Below are 12,471 nucleotides of genomic sequence, written 5' to 3'. Positions count from 1 at the left end.
ATGAAAGGTGTTAGAGCCATTACTAAATCATACAGGTCCAATAGCAAGGAGTCTCCAATAAACACTTACAGACATGGGTGATCTGGACTGGAATCTGCAAGGCTGTCATGGGGCTTGGAGAGATGGCTGTACTGTCTTCCAAGCGGGCGACTCTGATCTGAACATGCTGTACACTGGAATTGGAATTACTGTTTGGAACTCCAGATCCTGATTTATTCTCCAAAAGCGTTGGGTTGTTTTTTTGATTCTCATGTAACTGTTTAAGACCTTTTATTAAGACTGAAGGGAGATGGGTAGACAAAAAGAACATTGATTCTCCGACAGACCACCATCTAAGCAGCAAGGGAGGTGGGGGTAAGGAGGGAAAGTATTTGGAATAAATAATTGTACACTGCATGTGAGAGCTCAGCAAAATAACAATAAAAATATTTTAAAGCTACAACCTGTCTGGAAATTTTTGGAAACATTATCCATCACAAGAAATTTAAAAAATTCCTAACATGTTATTCTTGCCACCTAAGATACATTAAAAAAATAGCCATTGTGAGGAACATGAAAATAAAACCTTCGCTATGTCCTAGGGCTTCAGGATAAAATTCTTACTATTTAGGAAGAATATTGTTAATGCAAAGTAGCTTATTTCCTTAAGTGAATAGTGTACTTCTCCTCCACACCACCAGTACTCAAGGACACCTGACTGTTTTAGTTTAACTCACAACTCCAGAGTAGCAGCTCATTTTTTCCAAACAGTAATATGCAACCACCTTGAATTCTTGTGCAGGGAAGTCAAATCCAGACTTGCCCCATTCCACTATTCATGATAAGCTATCAATACTCTCAGGTGATAACTGCAATCTGGGTGGGTTCATGTCACATGAGTATGCATTCACTCTTCCGGTTTTAACATTAGCTTTATAAATCTGTGACTATGTACTTAATTTTTAAAAACTCTTATTTTCATCAAGCCAAAGTTCTTCAGCATTTAATTTTCCGTGGGAAAAATGGAAGTTGGAGCGCCACGCTAAGGGGAATGAATTTGACTGCCCTAATTACATGGACCGTACAACGGAGTTTTGCACCTCGGTGTAAAGCAGGCTCTATGCCTCACGGTTAAGCAAACCCAGCTTAAGATCTCTAGATTTATGTAATAAATGAATTATAGATTTATGGTCTTTATACTATAAAACCACCAAAGACAATCTCTAAATGACAAACCCAGTTAAAATACGTGAAATTATTCAGCACATAAAAGTTGATTTAAACCTAAGTTTTCAGAAATTCATTTTGGTACACGATATGTAAAATCGTTTTCTTCTTCAGTTGATATGAGAACAAGAATGTGTATAAACGTGTATATTTTTGTCTTAGGTGCTTTGAGAATTACACATCACATCAACTCCTCAAGGGAAGAAAAGACAGTTACCCAAAGAAACAGAGGAGATATTTAAGTGAAGATCTACTAAGATTCGTATCTCTTTAGCTGAGGCAAAGAATTTCTGACCTCTAAGTTCTGAGGAGTAAATATCTGGTAAGACAAGGGAAGGACTTAAGAAGCAAATAATACATTACCAGGGAATGAAACATCCTTATGATTTGCAATTTGCCTTTTGATGGTCCACCATTTACTTCGAAGCCATTGTGGTGAACGGACACTGCTCCATCCCTCCGCTAACAGATCCCAGTTGATGTCATTTTCATCAGCTACATCAAGCTCTGCTATCCTACAGGTTACAAAACAAACGTCTGTTAGAACCTGTTAATGGATTTCTCTGGAAGAACCCTCCTCTGACTACACATGATGGCACCGGCAATAAAGGGGACAGCAGCTTTGGTCACGGAAAAGCTACTGTTAATTGCATGGGAAAGAATTTCAAGGGTGCAGAACTGCTCCCAGAGCTGAGAGCTATGACTGAGCACTGGCAAAAGCCTTCTGTTAATGGTACAAGCAAGGGGCCAGACCGTAAACAGTCAGAAGCAGATGAAGCACTGTAAAGGCAAGGGAGTAGCTAAACGTTAGAAGAGGGTAAGGACAGGGTTAGTTATATAGTGTTCTGCCATGTTTTAGAGTGTGTCATAGCAAGTTACTTCCTAGATCTGAGCTTTTCCATATCTGTAATAAAAATGTTGAGAAATGAGCTATTTGCAGATGACCGGTTGAAAGAAGTATATTAAAAACAAAACCCAAAATAAAATGCTAGAAAGACAGAATACTCCAGCAGCAACCAAAACAAAAACCATCAACATGATAGTACCACTCAATTTGGGGTATGAATGGTCTGTTTGTTTTCTAGCTTCAACTGTCATGACGATTTTGATTTTCAGGAGGGAGTAGCTTTTATTACTTCAGTGTCTCAAACATTTTCTTGTTGGTATTTTTGCCCACTTGAATCACTGAGTCTTAATGGTTATACCGACTACCTTAAAAAAAAAAATGGAAGTGCGTGACTGGGGCCAGTGGGAAGGTGTGGGGTAACTGCAGATTGGGCCCCCTTCTTGGCAATCTTAGCACAGGAGCCCAAGATTGAAGGGCATGGAGACTGAAGAGCCCTCTTCCCCTGCACATGGAGCCCCTCTGCTAGCACTGAGGCACATTGGTGGGACAGTGGCAAGCTGCAGGGCCACTGTCTGTGCCGTACCTGTTCTGTGGACAGAGAGAGGACTTCAGTCTCCACGCCTTCAATCTGGTACTTTGCACGAGCACTAAATCCTCTAAAAAGGAACAAACACAAAACAAAAAAAAAAGAGCTCAATATGAAATGCATAGGATCTGAAAGATCCTCCATGGATCCTTTCTCTATGGAAAGGATGCTTTTCAGACATTAGGCATCTAGGGAAACCAAAAGAGGAAATACCAGTCAAGACAACTATAGCTATTAAGCAGCTTTTGTTATTAAAGGACTTACGACACAAACCTGAGGATGAGATTGATTTCATCTTCCTTGGTCCATTCAGTACCTCCACTCTGTTTCCAGTTCAGGTAGTTGAGCCATTTAGAACGACACTGCTTTTCTGAGCGGGTCCCGACTCGCTCTGCCACAGCTGCCCATGACACGCCCTGTGTCACTATGTCACCTGGCTCAGTGCTTGTCAATTCATGAACCACCTCTGCAAGTCTCTTCTCCTCTTCTTCCGTCCACTTCCCTGAAAGAAGGAAATCATCTAGACCACTACTGCTACCTTCTTCTCTTTTTTTTGCAAATCAGATACAGCCCTGTATTTCCAAGGACTGATGGAAGTACGCAGCAGCACCAAGTTATTTCTGAACGACCCTGGGGCGGGAATCTGCACGTATCTACTAAGACGGTTGCACCTGACTAGCCCAGTAAGGTTCTTGATACAAAAGAAAATATAGAATCCTACTAGAAAATACTGACTGACTCCTTATGGAAAGAAAAACTACGCAATACATACCTAGAAAAAATTATACGCTGTCAAGATGCACTAATCCTAAGTGGGAAGAGCTTCATGGAGGCGACATGGACACAGAAACTTACAATCACAATTTTTCCTTAGTCTTGCCTAAAATTCCCTGCTGTGCAGAAGTTGAGTAAGCTCAATAGAGATCCTTCATCAGAGGAATGAATGATGAGACAAGTGGAGTAACTCCTATGGGCTCCTACCCACTTAAGTAAAAATGGAAACTAGGTTTATACCATCTCCTTTCCCCACTATCCCAACTCTAAGATATTGTGATAAAACAGAAATCTGAGACTGGTATTCACACATGATTTTACTCCAGGTTTTCCTAAAGCCATAAACCAGTAATGACACCAAATGATCCTCTTGGTCTTTTCTTAAGGAACTTGAGCAGAAAAACATTTTTTTTTTACTCCTTCTACTTCTGTTTCCATTTTGTTACTAGTAGCTAAAAATGTCTAGAAAATTTCAAGAGTTGTGTGCTTGCATCAGGGACTCATTCATTCAACAAATATTTATTGAACTTCTATTATGTTCTAGGCACAGTTCTGGATACCATATATTCAAGACAAAGTCCTGCTCTTCTACTTTAGCATGGCAACAAAAGGGGTTCTGTACTCACAGTGCCTTACATGAAACTCTGGGGTCAAATCCTAAATCTAGAGCTCCTATTCCTGCTTCATTCATTAAGCTGTCATTAACCACAGAATGACAGAGTTGGTGGGATTTATGTTCTCAATGTCTTGTGGGTCACAGGGCTGGTGGAATGAATGGTTAAGCAGGAAATATTCCTGATTCCACTTTGGCGGGGTAGGGAGGTGAAAAAAGAAAATATATAACCTGGAAGCTTAACTTGAGAACTATTTTTCTTATTGAAAGACTGAGCACAGATTGTGGCTCCTTCAGAGAATTTTAGGGCTAAAAGGGAACTATGAGATCATAGTTCCCTTCTCATATATGAGAGTTACAGATCACCTCTTCTAACTCTTCATTTTAGAGGAGACTGAGGTTCAGAAAAGTTATCTGAGAGCTAGTGCCGGAGCCTCAATACTGTTGTTGGTCACAAAGGGTAGGTTTAACAGTATCATCAGTGCATTTGTATACATTAAGAGTTAAATAGGCATGTGTGGTCTGTACTAGAGACTGAAACACTAACGACAAGTCTTTTCTATGGAAAAATATACTTACTTGTTTGAAATAAGCAAAACAGAGCCACAGCACTGAAAGATAACTTTTTAAGTTTTTTATAAACATGAGTGGATAAGCTGTTGTTAACAGAAGCTCAACAGTTAGATGGGCTTAAATTAAAACTACTTCCTGTACATAAACCTAGTAACAACTTTCCCAACTGGAGCAGTTTTGAATGGCTACAAAATGGAAACATGCTATACCTAAAACCTCGGAAACTGAGGACATGTGTCCCTGTGAACAATGTCACCTCGCACAAAAGCAGAAAAATGAAGGATTACTCGGGCCTACAAAGCGTGAAGAAAATAAAATGTGAACTCAAGTGAATGACAAATTTCTTTCCAGAGGAGAAGAGAAAGCAGTATGTGACAGGGCGGGAAGCTCCGATGGAGACAAGAGCAGCCCATCGGCAGCGCTCACAGTACCTGTGTTGCAAGTATCCTTCATCAGTCGGCACCGATCTTTGACGGAAGACGCGCTTCTTCCTAGCGCCGCCCCTATTGTTGCCCAGTCATTGCCATGCTTTATCCGGAGCCTAAAACAAGAGTCTGCCAATCAGCATTGGGTTCAACTGTTTTCTCCCTTTTAATTTCATCATTTATTCTTCATTCTTCTTCTTCCCATTTGACTGGTTTGGAAGTTGTGGGCAGCAATACTTTGAGAGCCAAAGTTTGAAAGTGTGGCCTTTTTTTGGGGTCCACAGTTGTCTGTGGGTGAAAAAAAAACAGGCAGCAATTGCCTTTTTCCTGGGTCAGAGAAGAAATAAGTAACTTGGATATGTGTTCAAAAAAGACCAAATTTCCCCTCAGGTTACTGACACAATCTCCCAGGCAATCCCCAGATTGTTCCCTTTTCAGTACTCCTAACGAGCTCTTCTCAGACATCTGAAAAAGTTTCCCAAGCTGCTACCATCATAAAGAGGATCAACCCTCAATTTTTTCCACGATCCATACAATCCATTAACCCATACTTTATGGCCCTACTCAACAAAGAAAATTATTTTTCCTGCGAAATAGCCTTCATAAAGTAGAGTTTGCCCAGACATTAAGTGAAACATTTGCTAAGTCACCATTCTAAACTAAGCATGTAGCACAACCCTGGTTTTGATCCTGGTATTAAGTTCCTGGTATTTAGTATTTAGTCTTCAGGCCACCAAGAATGGCCATCTAATCTCTTCTGTAACCCTTATTAGTGGTCTGAGGACACATTTCATTCAGCAACTCACTATAGGAGAAGATGAAATTTATGGGCATGGCTACTCTGTGCATGTATGGATCTGAAAAGTTCTTCTTATGGTCAATCATGCTTAATAGCAGGATTAAATTACACCAGTCTACTAAAAATCTCTAGACATTTTCACAGTAAAAGTTTAAAAAACAAAGGTATTAAAAAAGTTAAAACCCAACTATCAGAATTCAGGAAAAGAAAAAAAATTTTAAACTTACTCCTTGAGCTTTTCAATTTCTTCAGGTGTATATCTAGAAATTTAAAGAAATTTTTAAAAAGATCAATTAAAACAAAGAATGCTAAAAAACCTTAATAAAAATCAGAATTTCACTTAGGGAGCCAAATGTTAAGTCACTTAGCATACTGATAATATTTTTAAAAGTAACCAATTTCAAAGTAAATTACTAAAAATTAAAACTAATTCTTCTACTTTTTTGTAAAAAAAAAAATACTTTTAGCTATAATAAAAGTGAGCAATGTACATCTTTCTCTAGGAAAATTCAACATTTAAAACATATTTGCTCCTATTCTGCTTTAAGTCTTTCATTATTTCAAAACTGGTTTCAGGCCCTCTAACATAGCTATGCATGACATTGTAAACCAGAGTCAAAATGCAAATCTATGGTAAATTCTCACAAGGCACCAAAAAATTTAAAAAACTTCTCTTCATTTCCCCTACCCATGCACGGATATCTGCCATACTCTTGCTCCAATGTAAAGGCTCATTTTCTTTAGATGGCAAATACTCAATACAGCCAATGCAATGTTCTTTTTTAAAGCAGTATCTAATAAGCCATAGTATAACTACCTAAAATTCCCAAAGAGAAATTAAAAATATGTCAGTAACACCAAAGAATCATTGCATTGAAAAAAAAATGATGCCTTCCCATAAATGTTACCTATAACAGAAATCTAGGCATTGTATTCAGAAATTTAGTTATTTATTTTCCACTCTGGTTTTATATATATATATAAAGTCACTAACCTAGGAAATGCTATACTATTAAAAAAAAAAAAAAAAAAAGGAACAACGTTACCAATGAATTTAGAGGGTTTTTTTCAACTTCCTAAATCTTTAACCACTATATTTTTATTATGTTACTTTATTACAAAGCAGACTTTGATGAAGACAGCTAAGTCTAAAATCTGACATATATAAGGTGATTGAGATTCTAATTTCTAAGAGGCCTTATTATAATGAGATTTCCGTATTTACAACATGGACCTGGAGAAAAAAAATATTAACACAGCAAACAGTAATTCATAGCTGTCTCCAATTAAAATTCTGATAACTATATTTAAAAAATGATAGCTCTTTAAATATTTCCCCTAATTACATGAAAACATGCAGCATTACAAGTTTTCATACTTTCCCACATGGTTTCTGTCATCATACATGCGAAGCACTCTTCTATAAACTGCAAACAAAGGCCGGTTCAGACCCCATGCTATAGTCCTGTAGAAATCTTTTCTTTCGTCTTTTGACATCTCAAAGATGATTTCTGTAGCATCTTTTATTCCGCGTGCCTAAATGGGTTACATTTCTTTGATTTAGGGATTTCTGATAAAATGCATATGGATATACTATGCTTTTTAAAAGTTGTTTTTTTATGTTCAGGATCATCAATGGCATTTAGAGAAATAGTAAGTCAAATATAAACTTTAAAATGTTTGAAGAGATAATAAAGTGATACTTAAATGCTCCAAAAATAAACTATTAAATGCAAAAAAGTCAAGTTGTGTCAACCCCTTTTAAAATTATAAAAAATTAGTATCTAAAGAAAGTAGAAGAAAATTGTAAGAACAAAATGAATGGAATCAGGAATCAAATAAATAACAAACTACAAGCAATGCTAAAAAATGGTTCTTTGAAAAGACTCATCAAGACTAATAAAATATGAAAAGATAAACTATGGCAAAACTAAAAGACAAAACAATACTGGAAATGAAAAAATGGGGCCTAAGTAGAGATGCTACAAAGATTAGAGAGTTGAACATTATGAAAATTCTATGGCAATAAATTTGAAAACTTAAATAAAATGAATAAACTCCTAGAAAAAGTCAACTTACCAAAAGAGACTCAGGAAGAGATAGAAAATCTAATAAGCACAGACCACCAAGAAAATTTAATCAGTTATTAATAATTTTTCACAATGGAAATATCAGGCCCACATGACTTTACAGGTAAATCCTACCAAACAATCAAGAGAAACATAATTCTGATTTTAAACTATTCTAGGGTACAGAAAAACAGGGGGGACACTTCCTCATTCATTTTATGAGGCTAGCATAACCTCAGTAGCAAAACCACACAAGGATAGTTTCAGAAAAGAATTTTCAGGCAAGCTCCTTCTGTAACACAGATCCCCTAGTCCCTAAAATATTGAGCACCAGCAATGTGTAAGAAGGTCAGTAATCAACACAGAAGGTGAGCTTACTCCAGGAATTTTGTGTTAACTAAAAAAAAAAAATTGTTATTATTACAGCATTAAAGATTAAATTTATGGAAAAAATGTAAATAGCTATAGATATGGAAAGAACATTCATAACATAGAACATTCATATGTGATTATATTCCTATTGAGTTTGGATTTGCTGATAACCTAATAAAAGAAAATATATAAAAAGTATAGATTGAAAAAGAAAAAATCATTCACAGGTATTATATATGTAGAAACTTAAGAGTAGCAAATACTGGTTACAAAATCAATATATAAAGTCATTTTCATTTCTATACAAAGATCAAAAAAAGTTTAAAAGTTCTCATTTACAGTGACATCATAATTAAAAGCAACAGGACTAAATCTTAGGCAAGTGATGCAAGTCCTTTGTGGAGGAAAACAAAGTACCAAACGGTATTAAACAGGAAGCCACTACAATGGAGGGTATACAATGTTCTCTATAGGAAGATGGAATACTGTAAAGATGTTAATTACCCTCAAATTGATGCACAGATTCAGTGCAGTCCCAATAAAAATTCCAACGGTCTTCCATTCTCTGCAACTTGGTTCTAAATTTATAATGGAAGAGCAAAGGGCCCAAAAGGGCCAAGACATTCATAAAGAGACTTGCCCCATCAGATGCTTTGATTTCTCTAGACAGTGCTATCTATTCTAGTGCAAGTATCAACAAACAGAACCTAGGAACACGTCAGAAAACAGGAACAAATCTGGGGAAGCTCGACTTGGGACAAAATGGACATTGCAGATTGGGAGAAGACCAACATTCCATAGCGATGCTGGGACAACGATCTTCCATATGAAACCAAAAAAACCCCAATAGTGAAACCCCATCTCAGAGCTATAGGAAAAAAAAAATCAACAAGAAAGGCAAAACTATAGAACTTTTATGTGACAATATCTAGGGCAGTATCTTTATGCCCTTGAAGCAGAGGAGAATTTCTTAAATAACCATGCAAAATATGAAAGAATAAGGATTTTGATATTGAAATTAAGAATCTTTTTTCATCAAATGACCCCCAGGAAGAAGGAAAAGATAGGCCACTGAATTGAGACAAGATATCTGTCATACAAATAAACAAAATGCCGTTAACATTAAGAATGTCTAGAAAATGAAAAAGATAACCCCAACAGGAAAAACGCAAACAGGAATTTCAAAGAGGAAACATAAAAAGTGGCCAGTAAGCATATAAAAGTATGTAATCAGAGGAATACAAATTAAATCCATAATAAAATACCATTCACACCCATCAAATTTGTATAAATAAATAGCAAAAAAACTAAAAAGACCCAAAACAACCATTAACTATGCATGGGTAACTTACAGTATATGCATTGGCATAGTGAAATACAGCTAAAAAAAAAAAAAAATCAACAGGGTAGGGATCACAAAATCACAGTAATAAATAAACAACAGAAGCCAGTTACAGAACACCCAAAGAATCAATCTATTTACATAAATTTCAAAAAGAGGTAAAACTACACTGATATGCATTATATACATTCTCTTGAATATACAAAACTTCACAGTAAAAAGTTTCTACATTTTATTTATTAAAATTTTTTTTTTTTTAGTAATCTCTACACCCAACATGGGGTCCGAACTCATGACCCCAAGATGAAGAGTCACAGTCTACTGACTGAACCAGCTAGGTGCCCCAAAGTTTCTAAATTTTAGAATCTAAAATTCTCTTATGCCAGTTCTGCAAATAAATAAACCTAATATTTACAAGTCTAAACATCTGAAAGGCACTGTGTTGCAGGATGACCATATAGTGAGATGAAAAGATCCTTTTGCGCTCTTTTTTCCACTTGTAGCAGTTACTTTCACTTCTCTGACGTCTAATTAATTGGTTTACAAATGGCTCCACAATGTTCTTAAATAGCAGCACATAATAAAATCCATGGTCAACTATCAAACAAAATACCTTTTCCCACGATCAGTACATCTTTTTGGACATTTCCTATCTCTGCCAATCCATTAATCATTCTCCCAGTCATCCGAAATAAAACACTCTGAAGTTATTCCAAATCCTCCTTTTCCCTCCTCCCCGACATCCAGTCACCAGGCGTCCTTAGAGACTACCTGCTCATCTGCCCTTTCCCTGCCAATTCTGCCATCACTGTAGTTTATAGAGTCCTTAATTGCTCTCATCTGGTCAAGTGAAATGGTCCTCTAAAAGGTCTCCAATATCTGTCGCATTCCCGCCCTTTATTCATAGAGTTGAAGGGGTTCTTGGAAACCATCTACTCCAATCCCCTAGACAAGAAACCAGCTTCTTAATTCCCAAAGTTCAGTGTTCTTACCATTCATTACTGTCTTAATCTAAACCTGCAGCATTTTCCAAGTTTTAATTAACTAAAGTGTATGTGACCAGCGGACATACGTTTTCAATGGTCACTGTATTTGTGTTTCTCTTAAAAAAATTAGTTTGGTGGGAAGGATCTTTATTCATTAACAAAGAACTGAAGTTTTTTATTTACTCTTTATAGTTTACAGAGCTTAGCTTGGGAACAGTGCAGATTAAAATTAGGTTTAAGAATGTGGACATTATAAACAACTATTTAAGGGGGGAAAAAAAAGAATGTGGACATTCTAGGCAGCAATGTATTTATAATAGTGAAAAATTATATAAACCACCTAAGTATCAAACAATAGGAGAATGGTTAAATAAATACTGTACACCTCCCATTCCCAAACAATGCTGATGGTATGTAGTTCAAACATGCACTAACTCCTTTAAGGGAATGGTCAGCAAATAACTGGAAAAATTTCCTTGAGAAGAGCACAGACCACTCCACCAATCTCTCACTCAACTAAGTTACCAGTTTTTCTCATTTCCTATGGGACAGAGTTCTAGTTCTTTGGACTGGACTTCAAAGCCAAGTTTCCAGAGGCTAATGACTCAGTACAAGTTAAAGGGCTAATTTATTGTGCTCTGGGTTTCGTTTCTGACTCCCTGGTGCTCAGCATTTGCTCATGCTCCCTCCAGCCCCATTCTAGCCCAAGTTCTGTTCCTTTAAGACTCCACTCAAATCCTTGCTCTTCCAAATATTCTCCGTAACTGTCCTAACCCTAAGAATATACTCTTCCTTCTCCGATCTCATGCAGAATTCACAACATGTATCACTCACATGGTACAAAGCCTTATATTGCTCTTCATCTGCTTTCAATATTCCCAAATGAACTGCTGGCTTTTAAAAAGCCAATACCATGTGTTATGGCAATCCATATCTCCAGTACCTCAGAAACACTATGTTCCAGAGACATTTAATGAAAAGGATGACTTAGCTAACAGCAGATAAGCCTCAACAGGGAAATGAACTAAATTATTCATTTTTTTTTAAAGGCGGAAGTCTCATGTCATAAATTCAAAGAAGAAGACCTATATCTTAGGCTGTAGACAATACAAGCTTAAACTACAGGCTGCTTGAAAAGACAGGGCTTTAAGATTCTGAGAAGCTATTAGGATTTTGTCTAAACTTCAGGTGTTAACTAACGCATTACAGCTATTTTAAACTAAGAATTCGAAATTTGTTGGGGCGCCTGGGTGGCTCAGTCGTTAAGCGTCTGCCTTCGGCTCAGGTCATGATCCCAGCGTCCTGGGATCGAGCCCCACACCGGGCTCCCTGCTCAGCGGGAAGCCTGCTTCTCCCTCTCCCACTCCCCCTGCTGTGTTCCCTCTCTCACTGTCTCTCTCTGTCAAATAAATAAAATCTTAAAAAAAAAAAAAAAAAGAATTCGAAATTTGTTTAAAAATATACTGTAATCATATACCTTAGAATTATGAAGCTATGACATATTAACCAATCAACCATTACAAAAATTACTGGAAAGCTCCTTGTAAAGTACATACAATGATGCTTTGATAATTTTTGCAATTGGCAATGAAAAAATTTGTGAAACAAAAAATTATGCCATAAAATACCTTTAGATAGCGTTCAATATTGTTCATCAAAATATCAATTTCTTCCTTAGACCACATCCCCTGTTTCCATTTATGTCCTTTAAAGGAAAAGAAATAATGTTATCCCTCAAGAGGAATAAAATACTTCAGATATGCTTTGTGATTAAATAAATTATCTGTGAGAATAAAATGTAGCTAAATTCCAAGGTAAACATAATATGTTGGATACCAAGTGAATAATATATTCATAATGAGTATTTACTATGCAGTGG

General features: G+C 36.6%; 1 protein-coding gene across 2 annotated transcripts in view; it reads right to left on the bottom strand.

Moving 5' to 3' along the window:
- DMTF1 (cyclin D binding myb like transcription factor 1) overlaps positions 1–12,471 on the bottom strand; it is a 43,785-nt gene that overhangs the window by 8,238 nt on the left and 23,076 nt on the right. For both annotated transcript variants that reach the window (XM_035020480.1, XM_035020481.1), the window contains 7 exons: positions 12,221–12,297; positions 7,202–7,359; positions 6,051–6,083; positions 5,031–5,140; positions 2,913–3,141; positions 1,570–1,721; positions 70–279 (listed from right to left, as the gene is read on the bottom strand). In XM_035020480.1, the coding sequence (XP_034876371.1) occupies positions 70–279; positions 1,570–1,721; positions 2,913–3,141; positions 5,031–5,140; positions 6,051–6,083; positions 7,202–7,359; positions 12,221–12,297 (969 nt within the window). The remainder of the gene's footprint in view (positions 1–69; positions 280–1,569; positions 1,722–2,912; positions 3,142–5,030; positions 5,141–6,050; positions 6,084–7,201; positions 7,360–12,220; positions 12,298–12,471) is intronic.

Source organism: Mirounga leonina, unplaced genomic scaffold (assembly GCF_011800145.1).
Source record: "Mirounga leonina isolate KUSES-001 unplaced genomic scaffold, KU_Mleo_1.0 Mir_174, whole genome shotgun sequence".
Lineage (NCBI taxonomy): Eukaryota > Metazoa > Chordata > Mammalia > Carnivora > Phocidae > Mirounga > Mirounga leonina.
This window is presented reverse-complemented; position numbering and strand designations above follow the sequence as displayed.